Here is a 20,792-nt window from a genome sequence, read left to right on the forward strand (position 1 = left end):
TTTTTGAACTGGAAAAATTCCAGATTTTCCTGAAATTCCAGGAATTCCGTAACACCATTTCTCAATTCAACATGTTACTACTTCAACATTTCTTGACCGATTTGAAAAATTCCAACACTAACCATTTCAACTCATTCAGACCATTCAAGTTTTTTTTTACCAATTTCAAAAAAATTCCCGCCTTTCCCGAAATCCTCAAAATTTTTGGAAATTCCCATTGAACTCAATGGGACATTTTTCAAAGTTCCACAACTCCCACATTTTTCTTCTGATTTAAACTGTTCCAACTTCAAACTGTTCAGCCTATTTGGGAATGGCGGGCTTTTACTGGAAAAAATTCCAGATTTCCAGATTTTCCGGGACATTTTTCTCCATTCAAAATGAATTGGCCATTTTTCAAACTTCCACAATGTCCACATTTTTCAACCTATTCAAACCATTCCACTTTCAACATATTCCACCATCCTGGAAATTCTAACTTTTTTCCCCCCCAAGTTCAAAAAAATTCCAGGATTTTCCAGAATTCCTGCTTTTCCAAAGCCCTATTTCTACCTTTTTTTTCTGGCGACTACTCCTTCCACATTTTTCAACGCATTTCAAGCGTTCCACCGTCAAAACATTCCTCTTAATCAGGACAAAAAACAAAGTTGTTTTTTGAACTGGAAAAATTCCCGGTTTTCCTGAAATTCCAGGAATTCCGTAATACCATTTCTCAATTTAACATGTTACTACTTCAACATTTCTTGACCGATTTGAAAAATTCCAACACCAACTCATTCAGACCATTCAAGTTTGTTTTACCAAATTCAAACAAATTCCCGCTTTTCCCGAAATTCCCCAGATTTTTGGAAATTCCCATTGAAATGAATGGGACATTCTTCAAAGTTCCACAACTCCCACATTTTTCTTCTGATTCAAAGCGTTCCAACTTCAAACTGTTCAGCCTATTCAGGAATGGCAGGCTTTCGCTGGAAAAATTCCAAAAATTCCCAGATTTCACAGAATTCCAGGTTTTCTGGGATATTTTTCCCCATTCAAAAGGAATTGGCCATTTTTCAAACTTCCACTATTTCCACATTTTTCAACCTATTCAAACCATTCTACTTTCAACATATTCCACCATCCTGGAAATTCTAACTTTTTTTCCCCCCAAGTTAAAAAACATTCCAGGATTTTCCAGAATTCCTGGTTTTCCAAAGCCCTATTTTCACCCTTTTTTCTGGCGACTACTCCTTCCACATTTTTCAACGCATTTCAAGCGTTCTACCGTCAAAACATTCCTCTTAATCAGGACAAAAAACAAAGTTGTTTTTTGAACTGGAAAAATTCCCGGTTTTCCCGAAATTCCATAATACCATTTCTCAATTCAACATGTTACTACTTCAACATTTCTCCACCGATTTGAAAAATTCCAACACCAACCATTTCAACTCATTCAGACCATTCAAGGTGTTTGGTTACCGTATTTCCTTGAATAGCCGCCGGGGCGCTAATTAATTTAAAATCTATTCTCACTCCTGCGCTTACCAAAAGCATGCAGGATGGGCAAGCATGCGCTAATTATTTTAAAACCTATTCTCACTCCGGCGCTTACATTTAATTAAAAAAAAACGTTATTAGGGTCTTACCTTTACTTATAAATGATGTCCCTGTGCAGCTGCTTCTGATCAAAGGCAGTCTTCCTTATCTTTCTTCAGTTTTAAAAGTCTCTGGAGATATTCCTTTAATTAGTACCTCCTGCTTCGATTGAAAGTCCAGTTTAAAAAACTGTTTTATTTTAGATATGTAATCCTCCATGGTAAAAGTGCAAGCAAACGATCACTGCTCACGCTTGCTGCTTGTTGTCTTCTTCTGCAGCACCGGTCTTCTGCAGTACTGGTAGTCGCAAGAAGGATCACTAGCGCCCTCTACCACCAGGAGGCGGGAGTCATTTAATGACTCATATTTGACCCGGCGGAAGTGCCAAGCATGCGCTAATTATTTTGCGAAACGAGTTTGACCCGGCTGTAATTCTAGGCAGGCGAATACTATATTCCCGGCGGCAATTCAAGGAAATACGGTATATCAAAAACTGGTTATATCAGTTTTTTATCGCAAATCTTATTTTTTTTGTTTATAAAATCGTTTTGAGGTTGTAATTTTTTTTTTAACTCAAAAATCCTTTTTATATTGCAAATGTTTTATTTTGTGCATAAGCTCCTTTTTGTGGTTTGTTTCATAAAATAAGCCTTTTTGCTTGCAAATTGTTTTTACTCAAAAAAAACATTTTTGTGCTTGCAAATTATTTGATTTTGTTTATAAAATCGTTTTTGTGGTTTGGTTTATAATATAAACTTTTATATTATTTGGTATGTGGGCTTGTATTAAGCCTCAGGGAGTTGAACGCCCCTGCCTTACATAGTTCCGGGTCACCCTTGGGCAAGGTGTAGCACCCGAATGCCCCCCCCATCAGGGTTACGATACCCCCCATGAACTACACTAAAAGAGGATGCGTTACCCGGCCCGGAGGAAGCCCGGGGCCCTCCTCCGGAGCTAGGCCCGGAGGTAGGGCTCGTCAGCGAGCGCCTGGTGGCCGGGCTTGCCACGGAGCCCGGCCGGGCACAGCCCGAAGAAGCTACGTGGACACGCCATCTTCTCTGCCACGTGGGCCCACCACCCGCGGTCGGAACCAGTGGGGTCGGGTGCGCTGCCAAGTGGATGGCGGTGAAAGTGGAGGCTCCGGACGGACCAATTCGGGGCAGCAGAGGCTGACTTTCGGGACGTGGAACGTCTCTACGCTGGTGGGGAAGGAGCCTGAGCTGGTGCGAGAGGTGGAGCGCTACCGGTTGGATCTGGTGGGGCTTACCTCTACGCATAGCAAGGGCTCTGAAACCACACTCCTGGACAAGGGATGGACCTTGTTCACTTCTGGAGTTGCTCAGGGTGTGAGGGCACAGGCGGGTGTGGGGATACTCACGAGTCCCCGGCTGAGTGCCTGTACGTTGGAGTTCACCCCAGTGGACAAGAGGGTCGCCTCCCTTCGCCTTAGGGTTGGAGGGGGGAAAACTCTGACTGTTGTTTGTGCATACGCACCAAACAGGAGTTCAGAGTATTCAGCCTTCTTGGATACCTTGCATGGGGTCCTGTATGGAGCGCCGGCAGGGGATTCCATAGTCTTGCTGGGGGACTTCAACGCGCACGTGGGCAATGACAGTGATACTTGGACTGGCGTGATTGGGAGGAACGGTCTCCCTGATCTGAACCTGAGTGGTGGATTGTTATTGGACTTCTGTGCTAGTCACGGACTTGCGATAACAAACACCATGTTCAAGCATAAGGATGCTCATAGGTGTACCTGGTACCAGAGCACCCTAGGCCAAAGATCAATGATCGATTTTGTAATCGTATCAGCTGATCTGAGGCCGTATGTTTTGGACACTCGGGTGAAGAGAGGGGCTGAACTGTCAACTGATCACCATCTGGTGGTGAGTTGGGTTAGATGGCGGGGGAAACCTCTGGACAGACCTGGCAAACCCAAGCGTGTAGTGCGGGTGAACTGGGAACGTTTGGAGGAGTCCTCTGTCCGGAAGGACTTCAACTCCCACCTCCGGCGGGACTTCTCTGCCATCCCTGTGGAGGTTGGGGACATTGAACAGGAATGGGCAATGTTCAAAGCCTCTATTGCTAAAGCTGCAGAGGCGAGCTGTGGCCAGAAGGTCTTAGGTGCCTCAAGGGGCGGTAACCCTCGAACACCCTGGTGGACAGTGGTGGTCAGGGAAGCCGTCCGACTGAAGAAGGAGTCCTACCGGGGTATGTTATCCCAGGGGACTCCGGAGGCAGTTGCAAGGTACCGGCGGGCCCGAAGGGCAGCGGCCGTGGCTGTGGACGAGGCTAAGCAGAGGGTGTGGGAGCAGTTCGGGGAATCCATGGAGAAGGACTATCGGGCGGCACCAAAGCTGTTCTGGAAGACCATACGGCACCTCAGGAGGGGGAAGCAGGGAACCATCCAAGCTGTGTACGGCAAGGATGGGACTTTGCTGACTTCAAGTGAGGAAGTCGTGGGGCGTTGGAAAGAGCACTTTGAGGAACTCCTGAACCCAAATACATCAGACACACCCTCCCTGATAGGAGCAGGGCCTGAGGATGATGGGGGATCGACGTTGATCTCTCGGAGTGAAGTCACTGAGGTAGTTAGACAACTCCACAGTGGCAAAGCTCCGGGGGTTGACGAGATCCGTCCAGAAATGCTGAAGGCTCTGGGTGTTGATGGGCTGTCTTGGTTGATACGCCTTTTCAACATTGCGTGGAAGTCTGGGACAGTGCCGAGGGAGTGGCAGACTGGGGTGGTGGTTCCCCTTTTCAAAAAGGGGGACCAGAGGGTGTGTGCTAATTACAGGGGTATCACACTACTCAGCCTCCCTGGGAAAGTTTACGCCAAGGTACTGGAAAGGAGGGTCCGGCCGATAGTCGAACCTCAGATTCAAGAGGAGCAATGTGGATTCCGTCCTGGTCGTGGAACAACTGACCAACTCTTTACGCTTGCGGGAATCCTGGAGAGGGCCTGGGAGTATGCCTATCCAGTCTACATGTGTTTTGTGGATTTGGAGAAGGCGTATGACCGCGTCCCTCGGGAGATCTTGTGGGAGGTGCTGAGGGAGTACGGAGTGAGGGGAACCCTGTTGAGGGCCATCCAATCTCTGTACAACCAAAGCGAGAGTTGTGTCCGGGTGCTTGGATGTAAGTCGGATCCGTTTCCAGTGGGGGTTGGTCTCCGCCAGGGCTGCGCTCTGTCACCTATCCTGTTTGTGATTTTCATGGACAGGATTTCTAGGCGGAGTCGTGGCCATGGCGGAGAGGGTATACGTCTCGGGGGGCTAAAGGTTGCGTCACTGCTGTTTGCAGATGATGTGGTCCTGATGGCACCTTCGGTTCGTGACCTTCAGCTCTCACTGGATCGGTTCGCAGCCGAGTGTTCAGCGGCTGGAATGAGGATCAGCATCTCCAAATCTGAGGCCATGGTTCTCAGCAGGAAACCGATGGTTTGTACAGTCCGGGTAGGGGACAGGACTCTGTCCCAGGTGGAGGAGTTTAAGTATCTCGGGGTCTTGTTCACGAGTGAGGGAAAGATGGAGAAGGAAATCAGCCGGAGAATCGGAGCAGCTGGGGCAGTATTGCAGTCTCTCTGCCGCACTGTTGTGACGAAACGGGAGCTGAGCCAGAAGGCAAAGCTCTCGGTCTACCGAGCTATCTACATTCCTACTCTCACCTATGGTCATGAAGTGTGGGTAATGACCGAAAGAATAAGATCGCGGATACAAGCGGCCGAAATGAGTTTCCTCAGAAGGGTGGCTGGCATCTCCCTTAGAGATAGGGTGAGAAGTGCAGTCACCCGAGAGAGACTCGGAGTAGAGCCGCTGCTCCTTCGCTTGGAAAGGAGCCAGCTTAGGTGGTTCGGGCATCTCGTGCGGATGCCTCACGAGCGTCTCCCTAGGGAGGTCCTCGTTGCACGTCCCACTGGGAGGAGGCCCCGCGGCAGACCAAGGACCAGATGGGGGGATTACATCTCCTCTCTGGCCTGGGAACGCTTCGGGATTCCCCAGGAGGAAGTCGCAAATGTTGCTCTGGAGAGGGAAGTCTGGGGGTCTTTGCTGGAGCTGCTGTCCCCGCGACCCGATTCCGGATAAGCGGTTGAAGATGGATGGATGGACTTTTATAAATCCTTTTTTTATTGTAAATGCTTTTTTTGGGGTTCATATAATTGTTTTTTTGGTTGCAATTTATTTATTTTTTTTACTCAGAAATCCTTTTTATATTGCAAATTCTTTTTTTTGGTTTATAAAAAAGTTTTTGTGGTTTTGGATTATAATTATTTTTTTTTTCGGTTACAAATATTTTTTGCACAAAAATCATATTTTTGGTTGTAAGTCTTTCTTTTTGTTTATAAAAATCGTTTTTGTGGTTGTGATTTTTTGTGTTGTTTTGTTTATACCATTTTTTGGTTGCAAATGTTTGTTTTTTTAACTCAAAAATCCATTTTATATTGCAAATTATTTTGTTTATAAAATCGTTTTTGTGCTTGCAAATCTTTAATTTTGTTTATTAAATCGTTTTTGTGGTTTGTTTTCCAAAATAAGCTTTTTTGGTTTTCTCAAAAATTCCCTTTATATTGCAAATTCTTTTTGGGGGGTTCATATAATCGTGTAACCAAAAAATTCCCACTTTTCCCGAAATTTCCAAATGTCCCATTGAAATGAATGTAACATTCTTCAAAGTTCCACAACGCCCACATTTTTCATTCAAACTGTTCCAAATATAAAATATTCAGCCTGTTTAGGAATTGTGTGCTCTACTTCAACAATTCCCAAAAAAAATTCCAGGATTTCAGTTCAACTTCAGCATTGGAGCGTTCACACGCAATTCCTTCAGGAATTGCCTCATCTAGTTATATATTTGACTTTATTTACTGTTCGGTATCAAATATGGTATAGACTTTTTTGGGGGTGTTTTCAGGCAAATTGATGCACTTGACATCTTTTCTGTTACCGACCGACTCCACACTGCCTTGGTTTGCCATCTGCAGCGTTTACCTGTTCAGGTGTGTGATGATGTACTTGAAGACCTGGTAGTTGACCGAGGGGAACTTCTTCACGATGTCCCTCAGGACCTGCAGGCGCTCCGTGTAGTCCACAATCTCTGTGGGGCACACAAAGGCAGCAAAGTCAACACACAGGAAGTGACAGCTGTGCTCTAAAGGGTGAGCGGTGGTGCGGTATTGGCGCTCTTGCCTCGCATCATGTACAGACCACATTGGTCTGACTACGGTCCCTTTGGAAATAACCCCCAAAGTGTTTCCTTTTTGATCCACAATTTCTTCATTTTGACTTCCTCTTCTCCATCCATGCAAAACATTTTAACCCTCAAACATTTTTGCAAAAAAAACCTAGTTATAGACAAAAAATGATTTACAACCAAAAACCTTTTATAAACCAAAAAAAAAAAGTGATTCATAAAAAACATTGAAACTAAAACAAGGAATAATACACAAAATTTGCGACCAAAAAAGGATTTTGAGCAAAAAAAATATTGCAACCAAAGAGCAATTATTAAACAAAAATAAAAAATAAAACTAATTAAAACCAAAAAAATAAGATTTGTAATTACAAAAAACATTTTTTAATCAAACAAAAATAATCTTTTAACCACAAAAACTTTCATGAACAAAAAAAGAATGTGCAACCAAAAAAAAAACGATTATATGAACAAAACAAAAAATTACAACCAAAAAAAAGATTTTCAACCACAGAAGTTATTTTTATGAACCGGAAAAAAAAAAGATTTGCATTAAAAACAGATTTTTGAGCAAAAAAAATTTGCAACTGGGAAAAAAAATAATATTTAAGCAGAAACAAATTAGCAGCCAAAAAAAAAATGTTGTAAACCAAAACCACAAAAATGATTTTATAAACAAAATAAAAGATTGGCAACCAAAAAAATAAACAATTATATGAACCCCCCAAAAAGAATTTGCAATATAAAATGATTTTTGAGAAAAAAGATTTGCAAGCAAAAAAGCTTATTTTAGAAAAAAAAACACAAAAACAATTTAATAAACAAAATAAAAGATTTGCAAGAACAAAAACAATTTTATAAACAAAAAAAGATTTTCAACCCAGAAACTGTTTTTATAAACTCTCCCAAAAAAGATTTGCAATAAAAAACTGATGTTTGAGCCAAAAAAGACTTACAACCAAAAGATTTGAAACCGGAAAAAAAACATTTTATAATACAAAACCACAAAAACGATTTTATAAACCAAATAAAATAATTTGCAATATAAAAAGGATTTCTGAGTTAAAAAAACATTTGCAACCAAAAAAAACATTAGATAAACAAAACAAAACAAAAAATTACAATCAGAAAAAAGATTTTCAACCACAAAAGCTATTTTTATGAACCAAAAAAAAAAGATTTGTAACTGAAAAAAATATATTTTATAATCCAAAACCACAAAAACGATTTTATAAACAAAATAAAATAATTTGCAATATAAAAATGATTTTTGAGTAAAAAAACAAACAATGGCAACCAAGAAAACAATTATATGAACAAAACAAAACAAAAAATTACAACCAGAAAAACGATTTTATAAACAAAATAAAGATTTTCAAACATAGAAGCTATTTTTATAAACCCAAAAAAATAATAAAATAAAAACTGATTTTTGAGCAAAAATCACATTTTCAACCGAAAAAAATATATATATATTTAATAATCCAAAACCACAAAAACGATTTTATAAACAAAATACAATAATTTGCAATAAAAAAAGATTGTTGAGCAGAAACAAATTTGCAGCCTAAAAAATATTTTATAAAACAAACCACAAAGACGATTTTATAAACAAAATAAAATAATTTGCAACATAAAAAGGATTTTTAAGTTAAAAAAAACAAAAAACATTTGCAACCAAAAAAACGATTATATGAACAAAACAAAATAAAAACTCACAGCCACAAAAACGATTTTATAAACAAAAAAAAGATTTACAACCACAAAAAAGGATTTTTGTGCAAAAAAGATGTGTAACTGAAAAAAAACTATTTTATAATCCAAAACCACAAATACGATTTTAGAAACGAAATAAAAGAATTTGCAAAATAAAATAAATAAAACAAAATAAAAATTGCTGAGTAAAAAAAAAACATTTGCAACTAAAAAAAAACGATTATATGAACCCCCAAAAAATAATTTACAACAAAAAAGGATTTTTGAGAAAAAAGATTTGCAAGCAAAAAAGCTAATTTTATAAACCAAACCACAAAAACGATTTAATAAACAAAATAAAATAATTTGCAAGCACAAAAATGATTTTTGAGTAAAAAACATTTGCAATCAAAAAAGCTTATTTTATAAAAACAAACCCCAAAAAGGAGTTTATAAACAAAATAAAAGATTTGCAATATGAAAGATTTTTGAGTAAAAAAACATTTGCAACCAAAAAAAAACATTATTTGAACAAAACAAAACAAAAAATTACAACCACAAAAACGATTTTATAAACAAAAAAAAAGATTTTCAATAAAAAACTGATTTTTGAGCAGAAAAAAATTTGCAGACAAAAAACTATTTTATAATCCAAACCACAAAAACGATTTTATAAACAAAATACAAGAATCTGCAATATAAAAAGGATTTTTGAGTAAAAAAACAAACATTTACAACCAAAGACGATTTTATGAACCCCCCAAAAAAGAATTAGCAATAAAAAAAAGTATTTTTGAGTAGAAAAAACATTTGCAACCAAAAAACGATATGAACAAAACAAAAAATTACAACCACAAAAACGATTTTTCTAAACAAAAAAAAAGGTTTGCAATAAAAAAAATTTGAGCAGAAACAAATTTGCAGCCAAAAAAACAATTTTATAATCCAAACCACAAAAACGACTTAACAAAATAAAATAATCTGCAATACAAAAATGATTTTTGAGTAAAAAAACAAAAACAGTCCACCTCATATAGCAGTCTACTACCCACAATGCAACAGCTTCAATCCCCTCAAAGGAGGCTTTTAATAGACAAGAAAGTGAGGCGGGGCTTGGACAGGAAGTCAGCAGGAAGCAAGCAGGAAGTAAGCAGGAAGTAAGCAGGAAGCTCTTACTTGCGGCCTCCACCAGCTCCGGGTGCAGACAGTACGGGATCAGAGGGTCCGGCAGGTCAGCGAAGAAAGCTTTGAGGGCTCCGGCTGCTGCGTTGATGGCAACGTCCATCACCTCCAGGTCCATCATGCGATCTACACACACACACACACACACTCTTTTGTTGCGCCCTACAAAGTATTAACACTGCACGTCCATCACCTCCAGGTCCATCATGCGATCTACACACACACACACACTCTTTTGTTGCGCCCTACAAAGTATTAACACTGCACGTCCATCACCTCCAGGTCCATCATGCGATCTACACACACACACACACACACACACACTCTTTTGTTGCGCCCTACAAAGTATTAACACTGCACGTCCATCACCTCCAGGTCCATCATGCGATCTACACACACACACACACACACACACTCTTTTGTTGCGCCCTACAAAGTATTAACACTGCACGTCCATCACCTCCAGGTCCATCATGCGATCTACACACACACACACACTCTTTTGTTGCGCCCTACAAAGTATTAACACTGCACGTCCATCACCTCCAGGTCTATCATGCGATCTACACACACACACACACTCTTTTGTTGCGCCCTACAAAGTATTAACACTGCACGTCCATCACCTCCAGGTCCATCATGCGATCTACACACACACACACACACACACACACACACACACACACACACACACACACACACACACACACACACACACACACACACACACACACACACACACACACACACACACTCTTTTGTTGCGCCCTACAAAGTATTAACACTGCACGTCCATCACCTCCAGGTCCATCATGCGATCTACAGACACACACACTCTTGTTGCGCCCTACAAAGTATTAACACTGCACGTGTTCCCTGCCTTTGACTGTCACCTGCATCTTAGTTGTAGTTTTTCATCAACACTGCATCTTAGTTGTAGTTTTTCATCAACACTGCATCTTAGTTGTAGTTTTTCATCAACACTGCATCTTAGTTGTAGTTTTTCATCAACACTGCATCTTAGTTGTAGTTTTTCATCAACACTGCATCTTACTTGTAGTTTTTCATCAACACTGCATCTTACTTGTAGTTTTTCATCAACACTGCATCTTAGTTGTAGTTTTTCATCAACACTGCATCTTAGTTGTAGTTTTTCATCAACACTGCATCTTACTTGTAGTTTTTCATCAACACTGCATCTTTGTTGTAGTTTTTCATCAACACTGCATCTTTGTTGTAGTTTTTCATCAACACTGCATCTTAGTTGTAGTTTTTCATCAACACTGCATCTTACTTGTAGTTTTTCATCAACACTGCATCTTACTTGTAGTTTTTCATCAACACTGCATCTTAGTTGTAGTTTTTCATCAACACTGCATCTTTGTTGTAGTTTTTCATCAACACTGCATCTTACTTGTAGTTTTTCATCAACACTGCATCTTACTTGTAGTTTTTCATCAACACTGCATCTTACTTGTAGTTTTTCATCAACACTGCATCTTACTTGTAGTTTTTCATCAACACTGCATCTTAGTTGTAGTTTTTCATCAACACTGCATCTTTGTTGTAGTTTTTCATCAACACTGCATCTTACTTGTAGTTTTTCATCAACACTGCATCTTACTTGTAGTTTTTCATCAACACTGCATCTTACTTGTAGTTTTTCATCAACACTGCATCTTAGTTGTAGTTTTTCATCAACACTGCATCTTTGTTGTAGTTTTTCATCAACACTGCATCTTAGTTGTAGTTTTTCATCAACACTGCATCTTACTTGTAGTTTTTCATCAACACTGCATCTTTGTTGTAGTTTTTCATCAACACTGCATCTTAGCTGTAGTTTTTCATCAACACTGCATCTTACTTGTAGTTTTTCATCAACACTGCATCTTTGTTGTAGTTTTTCATCAACACTGCATCTTAGTTGTAGTTTTTCATCAACACTGCATCTTAGTTGTAGTTTTTCATCAACACTGCATCTTAGTTGTAGTTTTTCATCAACACTGCATCTTAGTTGTAGTTTTTCATCAACACTGCATCTTACTTGTAGTTTTTCATCAACACTGCATCTTAGTTGTAGTTTTTCATCAACACTGCATCTTAGTTGTAGTTTTTCATCAACACTGCATCTTTGTTGTAGTTTTTCATCAACACTGCATCTTAGTTGTAGTTTTTCATCAACACATGTGGAGGCGCCATGTAAGATGGCTAATGCTAAAGTGTGTTACCTTGGTCAAAGTGCTTCTGGATGTTGTCCTGGTCAGTCTTGTTGCCACTAACACGGTACAAGCCTTCCGTGCTCAGACCTGCACCACACAACAAAAACATGGCACACTTAGCATTATTCACACTTTTGCTAAGTTCTGCTAGCAACATTTACAGGCTTGGCTAGCTAGTCATAGTTAGCAACATAGGAGCCTTCATGTTTCAGTGGCCCCTACACGTTTCAGAGGAGCCTTCCTGTTTCAGTGGCCCCTACATGTTTCAGAGGAGCCTTCATGTTTCAGTGGCCCCTACATGTTTCAGAGGAGCCTTCATGTTTCAGTGGCCCCTACACGTTTCAGAGGAGCCTTCCTGTTTCAGTGGCCCCTACATGTTTCAGAGGAGCCTTCATGTTTCAGTGGTCCCTACAAGTTTCAGAGGAGCCTTCATGTTTCAGTGGCCCCTACACGTTTCAGAGGAGCCTTCATGTTTCAGTGGCCCCTACACGTTTCAGAGGAGCCTTCATGTTTCAGTGGCCCCTACACGTTTCAGAGGAGCCTTCATGTTTCAGTGGCCCCTACACGTTTCAGAGGAGCCTTCATGTTTCAGTGGCCCCTACACGTTTCAGAGGAGCCTTCATGTTTCAGTGGCACCTACATGTTTCAGAGGAGCCTTCATGTTTCAGTGGTCCCTACACGTTTCAGAGGAGCCTTCATGTTTCAGTGGCCCCTACAAGTTTCAGAGGAGCCTTCATGTTTCAGTGGTTCCTACAAGTTTCAGAGGAGCCTTCATGTTTCAGTGGCCCCTACACGTTTCAGAGGAGCCTTCATGTTTCAGTGGCCCCTACACGTTTCAGAGGAGCCTTCATGTTTCAGTGGCCCCTACACGTTTCAGAGGAGCCTTCATGTTTCAGTGGCCCCTACACGTTTCAGAGGAGCCTTCATGTTTCAGTGGCACCTACATGTTTCAGAGGAGCCTTCATGTTTCAGTGGTCCCTACACGTTTCAGAGGAGCCTTCATGTTTCAGTGGCCCCTACAAGTTTCAGAGGAGCCTTCATGTTTCAGTGGTTCCTACAAGTTTCAGAGGAGCCTTCATGTTTCAGTGGTCCCTACACGTTTCAGAGGAGCCTTCATGTTTCAGTGGCCCCTACAAGTTTCAGAGGAGCCTTCATGTTTCAGTGGTTCCTACAAGTTTCAGAGGAGCCTTCATGTTTCAGTGGCCCCTACATGTTTCAGAGGCTTGTGCATGTTTCAGTGGCCCCCACACGTTTCAGAGGAGCCTTCATGTTTCAGTGGTCCCTACAAGTTTCAGAGGAGCCTTCATGTTTCAGTGGCCCCTACATGTTTCAGAGGCTTATGCACGTTTCAGTGGCCCCCACACGTTTCAGAGGAGCCTTCATGTTTCAGTGGCCCCTACAACTTTCAGCGGAGCCTTCATTTTTCAGTGGCCCCTACATGTTTCAGAGGCCCATGCACGTTTCAGTGGTCCCTACACGTTTCAGAGGCCCCTACACGTTTCGGAGGAGCCTTTATGTTTCAGAGGCCACAACACGTTCAGAGGCCCGTACACGTTTCAGAGGCCCGTACACGTTTCAGAGGCCCCTACACGTTTCAGAGGCCCCTACACGTTTCAGAGGCCCCCTACACGTTTCAGAGGAGCCTGCATGTTTCAGTGGCCCCTACACGTTTCAGAGGAGCCTTCATGTTTCAGTGGCCCCTACACGTTTCAGAGGAGCCTTCATGTTTCAGTGGCCCCTACACGTTTCAGAGGCCCCTACACGTTTCAGAGGCCCCTACATGTTTTAGTGGCCCCTACGCGTTTCAGAGGCCCCTACACGTTTCAGTGGCCCCTACACGTTTCAGAGGCCCCCTACACGTTTCAGAGGCCCCTACACGTTTCAGAGGCCCCTACACGTTTCAGAGGCCCCTACACGTTTTAGAGGAGCCTTCACGTTTCAGAGGCCCCAACACATTCAGAGGCCCCTACACGTTTCAGGGTCTCATACATGTCCAGAGGCCCCTACCCTTGCATTGTGAATACAAATGTTTACATGTCATATATTTTAGTCCTGGCTTCCAATGGCTCCTAAAAAAGTTGAATAACTATCCATCCATTTTCTACCGCCTGTCCCTTTCGGGGCGGAGCGACACACTCTTCCATTCTGTCACATGACACACTCAAGTGTTCTTACCTAAACCACCAGCTCCAGACCGAGGGCCCCTGACTCAGCAAGAAGCCACACAATGGCCAGTGAAGAAGTCACATGAGCCTTTGTCACCACAGTAACACAAAGGACACACACTTACAGTCCGCCTGTGTCCTCGTGTGTGTGTGTGTGTGTGTGTGTGTGTGTGTGTGTGTGTGTGTGTGTGTGTGTGTGTGTGTGTGTGTGTGTGTGTGTGTGTGTGTGTGTGTGTCTCATTTGCACCCCTGCTGGTGACATCTATCAACATGAGGGTGGTCCCAAAAAGGAGGGATTTTTCACATTGACTGTGTGTCGCTTTTAAAAGTGCTCCCCCTCTGGTCAAAATATGAAATAACAAGTGTGTGTAAAAAATGTGAAGTGCTCCCCCTTTTGGTCAACATATGAAATAACAAGTGTGTGTAAAAAATGTGAAGTGCTCCCCCTTTTGGTCAACATATGAAATAACAAGTGTGTGTAAAAAATGTGAAGTGCTACCCCTTTTGGTCAACATATGAAATAACAAGTGCGTGTAAAAAATGTGAAGCGCTCCCCCTCTGGTCAACATATGAAATAACAAGTGTGTGTAAACATTTGAAGTGCACCTCCTCTGGTCAACATATGAAATAACAAGTGTGTGAAAAAATGTGAAGTGCTCCACCTTTTGGTCAACATATGAAATAACAAGTGTGCAAAAGTTCGAAGTGCTCCCCCTGTGGTCAACATATGAAATAACAAGTGTGTGGAAAAAATGTGAAGTGCTCCCCCTTTTGGTCAACATATGAAATAACGAGTGTGTGTAAAAAATGTAAAGTGCTCCCCCTCTGGTCAACATATGAAATAACAAGTGTGTGTAAAAAATGTGAAGCGCTCCCCCTCTGGTCAACATATGAAATAACAAGTGTGTGTAAACATTTGAAGTGCACCTCCTCTGGTCAACATATGAAATAACAAGTGTGTGTAAAAAATGTGAAGCGCTCCCCCTCTGGTCAACATATGAAATAACAAGTGTGTGTAAACATTTGAAGTGCACCTCCTCTGGTCAACATATGAAATAACAAGTGTGTGTAAAAAATGTGAAGTGCTCCCCCTTTTGGTCAACATATGAAATAACAAGTGTGTAAAAGTTCGAAGTGCTCCCCCTGTGGTCAACATATGAAATAACAAGTGTGTGTAAAAATGTGAAGTGCTCCCCCTCTGGTCAACATATGAAATAACAAGTGTGTGTAAGAAATTGAAATGCGCCCCCTTTGGCCAAAATGACTAAAATAAATATGTATATAGAGACATACTGTAATAACTTGAAGTAAATAAAAAATAAACTAAAAGCAGTCTTTTTCTCACAATGTGTCGACTTTTTTCTTATAAAATTGGGAACAATTTCTCACATTCTTTTTGTTTCTGTAATATTGCAATGTTTTCTCCTAAAATTATTACTTTTTTAAATGTAAAATTATTACTTTTTCATTGCAAAATGGTGACATTTGTCATAAACAATTCTGACTTTTATCACAATATTGCCAATTTTTTTGGTTGTTCTTGTAAAATAGTGACATTTTTTTTAGCAAAATGATGACCTTGCTGTGTAAGATTCTGAATATATTATTATTAGAGATGTCCGATAATATCGGTCTGCCGATATTATCGGCCGATAAATGCGTTGAAATGTAATATCGGAAATTATCGGTATCGGATTTTTATTATCAGTATCGTTTTTTTGTTTTGTTTTGTTTTTTTAAATTAAATCCACATAAAAAACACAAGATACACTTACAATTAGTGCACCAACCCAAAAAACCTCCCTCCCCCCATTTACACTCATTCACACAAAAGGGTTGTTTCTTTCTGTTATTAATATTCTGCTTCCTACATTATATATCAATATATATCAATACAGTCTGCAAGGGATACAGTCCGTAAGCACACATGATTGTGCGTGCTGCTGCTCCACTAATAGTACTAACCTTTAACAGTTCATTTTACAAATTTTCATTCATTACTAGTTTCTATGTAAGTGTTTTTATATTGTTTTACTTTCTTTTTTATTCAAGAAAATGTTTTTAAATTTATTTATCTTATTTTATTTGATTAATTTTTTTAAAAAGTACCTTATCCTCACCATACCTGGTTGTCCAAATTAGGCATAATAATGTGTTAATTCCACGACTGCATATATCGGTTGATATCGGTATCGGTAATTAAAGAGTTGGACAATATCGGCATATCGGCAAAAAGCCATTATCGGACATCCCTAATTATTATAATATTTTCATATTTCATATTGTGACTTTTGTCAAGTAAAACTACGACTCTTTTCAAGAAGTTGCCAAATTGCTAAGCTTTTCTTGTAAAAATGCGACTGTTAGAGTAAAATTCTAACTTTTATTATAATATTGCACAAATGTTCAGTTTTTCTTGTAACATTTTGACTTGCGTTGAGTAAAGTTACGACTTTTATTATAAAACTGCCAAAATTCTACGTTTTTCTTGTGAAATTGTGACCTTTGTTTTGAGAAATTCCAACAAATTTTTCACAACAAGCTTTTTTTTATATTTGCATAGTATGTATATATTATTAATGTTGTAAATACACTTCTTTATATATCAGTTAAAGTCCAACTTACTGCACAGTGCATCTCTTTCCACAGCTTATATCACAGCCTTAGTCCAAAATGGATTTCATTCATTTCTGTCCTCAAAATTCTACACACAATACCCCGAAAATGACAATGTAGGATTTTAAAAAAAATGATTTTTCAAAAATATTTATGTAGTTGTTTTTTTATTAATTTGCTAAAAAAAAAAAAAAAAGACTTTTGAGAACAAAAATTGAATGAATCCATTTTTGTCCTCAAGTTTCTACATACAATACTCCATCACGACAATGTGAACATGTTGTTCTAATATTACAAATGTTTGCAAATTTAATAAAAACAATAAAAACATACATTAAAAAAAAACTATTGGAAAAAAATACCTTCTCCGATTTTTACTATGGGGTATTGTGTGTTGAATTTTGAGGACAAAAATGAATTCCATTTTGGAATTAGGCTGTAATATGACGAGATGTAGAAAGATTGAAGCGCTGTGAAATGTGTGTAGAATTTTTAAAGACATTGAAAAAAAAAAAGGTCCTTCTTTAGAAATGTTTTGATTATTTATTAGTAATAATTTATGTAAATACATTTGCAAAAAAACTGTAAAACTAACTTTTTCACATTGCCATTATGAGATATTGTGTGTAGAATCTTGAGGACAAAAATAGATTCATAAAATTTTTGTTCTGAAAAGTCTTTGCACAATAATGACAATGTTGTTTTTTGTTTTTTTAGCAAATTAATAAAAAAAACAAAAAAAACAACTACATAAATAATTTTTGAAAAATATATATTTTTTAAATCCTACATTGTCATTATAGGGGTATTGGGTGTAGAATTTTGAGGACAAAAATGAATGAAATCCATTTTGGAATAAGGCTGTGATATAAGCTGTGGAAAGAGATGCACTGTGCAGTTAACTGATGTATAAAGAAGTGTATTTACAACATTAATAATATATACATACTATGCAAATATAAAAAAGCTTGTTGTGAAAAATGAGTTGGAATTTCACAAGAAAAAAGGTCACAATTTCACAATAAAAACGTAGAATTTTGGAAGTATTATAATAAAAGTTGCCATTTTACTCAACGCAAGTCAAAATGTTACAAGAAAAACTGAACATTTGTGCAATATTATGATAAAAGTTGGAATTTTACTTGATAACAGTCGCAATTTTACAAGAACATTTTTACATTTTGGTAATTTTATGAAAAGAGTCGTAATTTTACTCGACTAAAGTAAAAATTTTACAAGAAAAACTGAATATTTGTGCTATATTATGATAAAAGTTGGAATTTTACTTAATAACAGTCGCAATTTTACAAGAAAATCTTGAAATGTTGGTAATTTTATGAAAAGAGTCGTAATTTTACTCGACTAAAGTCAAAATTTTACAAGAAAAACTGAATATTTGTGCTATATTATGATAAAAGTTGGAATTTTACTGAATAACAGTCGCAATTTTACAAGAAAATCTTGAAATATTGGTAATTTTATGAAAAGAGTCGTAATTTTACTCGACTAAAGTCAAAATTTTACAAGAAAAACTGAATATTTGTGCAATATTATGATAAAAGTTGGAATTTTACTTGATAACAGTTGCAATTTTACAAGAACATTTTTACATTTTGATAATTTTATGAAAAGAGTCCTTAATTTACTCGACTAAATTCAAAATTTTACAAGAAAAACTGAATATTTGTGCTATATTATGATAAAAGTTGGAATTTTACTTGATAACAGTCGCAATTTTACAAGAACATTTTTACATTTTGGTAATTTTATGAAAAGAGTCGTAATTTTACTCGACTAAAGTCAAAATTTTACAAGAAAAACTGAATATTTGTGCTATATTATGATAAAAGTTGGAATTTTACTTGATAACAGTCGCAATTTTACAAGAACATTTTTACATTTTGGTAATTTTATGAAAAGAGTCCTTAATTTACTCGACTAAAGTCAAAATTGTACAAGAAAAACTGAACATTTGTGCAATATTATGATAAAAGTTGGAATTTTACAAGAACATTTTTACATTTTGGTAATTTTATGAAAAGAGTCGTAATTTTACTCGACTAAAGTCAAAATTTTACAAGAAAAACTGAATATTTGTGCTATATTATGATAAAAGTTGGAATTTTACTTAATAACAGTCGCAATTTTACAAGAAAATCTTGAAATGTTGGTAATTTTATGAAAAGAGTCGTAATTTTACTCGACGAAAGTCACAATTTTTAAGAAAACATTTGGCAATCTTATAATAATAATAATAATCGGAATTCTTACTTGGCAAAATTATGACAAAAGTCATAATTTTACTCAAAAAATGTCACTATTTTACCAGAACAACAAAAAAATGGGCAATATTGTCATAAGTCAAAATTTTCTATGACAAATGTCACCATTTCGCATTAAAAAGTCAGAATTTTACGTAAAAAAGTAATAATTTTACGAGCAATATTGCAATATTACAGAAACAGAAAGAATATGAGAAAATGTTCCCAATTTGATAAGAAACAAGCCGACACATTATGAGAAAAAGACTGCTTTTAGGTACATTTTTTAGTTTTTAATCTTCATTATTTACTTCAAGTTATTACATTATGTCTCTGCATACATATTCATTCATTTTGGCCAAAGGGGGCGCATTTCATTTTTTTTTTTACACACTTGTTATTTCATATGTTGACCACTTTTAAAAGCGACACACAGTCAATGTGAAAAATCCCTCCTTTTTGGGACCACCCTCATTTTGACCAGCAGGGGTGCAAATGAGACATTGTCTATTAGATGCAATGTTATTGATTTATGTCATCACTTGTTCACACCTCCTCATATGGAAGATACTTTTCCTTCTTCGTGTCTCAAGTAGGGTAGGAACACACACACACACACGCACACGCGCACACACACACACACACACACACACACACACACACACACACACACACACACACACACACACACACACACACACACACACACACACACACACACACACACACACACACACACACACACACACACACACACACACAGTAGATTGCAGAGTTTGTCAGCTGCTGCACATCAATAATGCACACAACAAATGGAGTGTGGCGCTAATGAAGTGCTTTAATTGCCAATAAAACGCTGGGATCATCATTCCAGCGGATGAAAAAGGTATTTTATTTAGTTGAAGGAGGCCAATTAAGGCGCCATGTGTGCAACACAAACACTGGGGACTGCTGACGTGGCAACTCTGTGTCCTGCGGGACCAGCGCCGCGTCACATCTGCACCATCTGTGTGAGTGGGCAGGTAACCATGGCGACCGTCACATTCACGGTCCACGGGCTGCTGCTGTCACCTTGCCGCCTGGTTGATGCTAAGGTGTTTAACGGGGTCACATCCTGCTCAATTAGGACCTGAGTTAGACTCGGGACAGATAGGAGTCTCTAGTCTGACTTTTACTAAACAGGACCAGTTCCTTCCAGTTGTATGGAGATGGCCTGAACGTCTTTGTAAAAATAAGAAATATATTTTAAAAAAATACCCTTATTATTATTTTTAGGTTAAAAAATATTAAATCCATTTTTGAAATGTATGACTTTGTCATAACAGGTTAGAGGTTAGCAAAGATTATTCTGGCTGTATGGAGATGACCTAACAACATCTTTTATGATTTATTAATACAAATATACACATATACATAATAGGTGTGTGTGTATATATATATATATATATATATATATATATATATATATATATATATATATATATATATATATATATATACACACACACACACATATCCACACATATACATACACTATATATATATATATATATATTAGGGCTGCAACAACTATTCGATTAAATCGATTAAAATCGATTATTAAAATAGTTGCCGATTAATTTAGTCATCGATTCGTTGGATCTATGCTATGCGCAGAGTTTATTTATATATATATTTTTTTAATAAAAAAAAATGTTTTAAATTTTTTTTAATAAACCTTTATTTATAAACTGCAACATGTACAAACAGCTGAGAAACAATAATCAAAATAAGTATGGTGCCAGCATGCTGGTTTTTTTCTCAATAAAATACTGGATAAGATAGAAATGTAGTTTGTCTCTTTTATCCGATTATTAATCGATTAATCGAAGTAACAATCGACAGAT

The 20,792-nt window shown here is 38.2% G+C and overlaps 1 protein-coding gene across 1 annotated transcript in view; it reads right to left on the reverse strand.

Annotated features, from left to right (window-relative positions):
• The window catches only part of LOC133640355 (rho GTPase-activating protein 5-like), a 77,987-nt gene that overhangs the window by 4,686 nt on the left and 52,509 nt on the right, over positions 1–20,792 (reverse strand). Inside the window, exons 4-6 of the mRNA XM_062033726.1 lie at positions 11,874–11,951; positions 9,640–9,771; positions 6,567–6,672 (exon numbers count right to left, since the gene is read on the reverse strand). Of these exons, the coding sequence (XP_061889710.1) occupies positions 6,567–6,672; positions 9,640–9,771; positions 11,874–11,951 (316 nt within the window). The remainder of the gene's footprint in view (positions 1–6,566; positions 6,673–9,639; positions 9,772–11,873; positions 11,952–20,792) is intronic.

Source organism: Entelurus aequoreus, linkage group LG23 (assembly GCF_033978785.1).
Source record: "Entelurus aequoreus isolate RoL-2023_Sb linkage group LG23, RoL_Eaeq_v1.1, whole genome shotgun sequence".
In the NCBI taxonomy this organism is placed as follows: domain Eukaryota; kingdom Metazoa; phylum Chordata; class Actinopteri; order Syngnathiformes; family Syngnathidae; genus Entelurus; species Entelurus aequoreus.